This window comes from Colobus angolensis, unplaced genomic scaffold (genome assembly GCF_000951035.1).
Source record: "Colobus angolensis palliatus isolate OR3802 unplaced genomic scaffold, Cang.pa_1.0 Scaffold120, whole genome shotgun sequence".
NCBI classification, from domain to species: Eukaryota; Metazoa; Chordata; class Mammalia; order Primates; family Cercopithecidae; genus Colobus; species Colobus angolensis.
Genome location: NW_012113142.1, coordinates 98,234 through 99,615, shown reverse-complemented (window position 1 = coordinate 99,615; position 1,382 = coordinate 98,234). Strand labels below are relative to the sequence as shown.

The following is a 1,382-nucleotide window of genomic DNA, read 5'->3' as shown; positions in this document are numbered from 1 at the left end:
GGGCCAAAGGCAGGCTGGATTTCCAAGGTCATTGTAGCCCCTCGTTCCTGCCCGGAGCCACAAAGCTGGCTGGTTCCCTCTTCAGCCCTACCTGGCTTTCCCCGACCTCGGTAGTGGTCTGCCTGTCTGTTTGGTTCTGTTGTAATGGGAGCCCGTCTCTGACATCTATGCACACACATATATATACCCCATATACACCCACCCATGCCTTATATACAGAAGGCGTTTCATAAATGCACGCTCAGCCTTGGTCTGTGAGCACAGCCCAGCCTCTCCCAGAGCCGTCCTAGGACTGGGTTTATCCGAGGGAATGGGAGGGAAGGGCAGAGCAGGCTAGCCTGGCGGCCTTTACCTCACGAGGTTGGCACAGGGCCCCGGCCACCGGCAGCTCTGGTACACACGCTGGACCACCGTCTCCGAGCCATTCTGCACCTGGCAGGACACCGTCCTTGTCACCGTGTGATGGCACCAGTGCCTGTGGAGAGAGCAACAGTCACATGAGCTGTGCCTGTTCCCAGAGCTGCCAACTTCAGGTCAGGGGGTGGTGCTGGACAGGGAGGGGTCCCCACAAACCTGGGGTGGAGGCTTGCTCTCTTGGATGAGGGGCCCACTGAGACCCTCTGTCACGGTCTGAGGGGAAGAGAGAACACTTACAACCCTTGGCCACCAAGCCTTGGCATCATTTCCGTCACTGACCACTCAGTGTGGAATTGGTGAAAAAGACTCAGTCCTGCCCCTGGAAATCTCACCCTGGTGGGGAGAGGAGATGACACAGTCCATAGGAACAGCAGGTAACAGGTTCCACCACGTGCTGAGCACAAGAGCTACAGGAAGGGAACAGGGCACCTCACCCAGCAGGCCCTGAGGCCACCAGCTGAGTATTGCAAGATAAGTTAGCCAACCAACCAACCGACCAACGTGTGGGGGCATGAGAGGGGACAAAGCCAGCAGGGAAGGCAGCAGTGTAACAGGCACAGAGCAGAGAGAGACCACGGCAGGTGTAGCCTGCAATGAGAAGTGGCCAGGCCAGGCACAGTGGGATTACACTTGTAATCCCAGCAATTTGGGAGGCTGAGACAGAAGGATCTCTTGAGACCAGGAGTTCAAGATTAGCCTGAGCCACATAATGAGATCCTGCCTCTACAAAATAAAAATTAAAAAATTAGCCCAGGCGTGGTGGCGCACACATGTAGTCCCAGGTACTCAGGAGGCTGGGGCAGGGGGATGGCTTGAGCCCAGGATCACAGTGGCGATGATCGCGCCACTGCACTCCAGCCTCGGGAACTGAGTGAAACCCTGAAGAAAGAGAAAGAAAGAAAAGAAAGAGAGAGAGAGAGAGAAAGGGAGGGAGGGAGGGAGGGAGGGAGGAAGGAAGGAAGGAA

General features: G+C 56.3%; 1 protein-coding gene across 2 annotated transcripts in view; it reads right to left on the bottom strand.

Annotated features, from left to right (window-relative positions):
- The window catches only part of COL26A1 (collagen, type XXVI, alpha 1), a 237,950-nt gene that overhangs the window by 160,232 nt on the left and 76,336 nt on the right, over window positions 1–1,382 (bottom strand). For both annotated transcript variants that reach the window (XM_011929902.1, XM_011929911.1), the window contains exon 2: window positions 353–475. In XM_011929902.1, coding sequence (XP_011785292.1) covers window positions 353–475 — 123 coding nt within the window. The remainder of the gene's footprint in view (window positions 1–352; window positions 476–1,382) is intronic.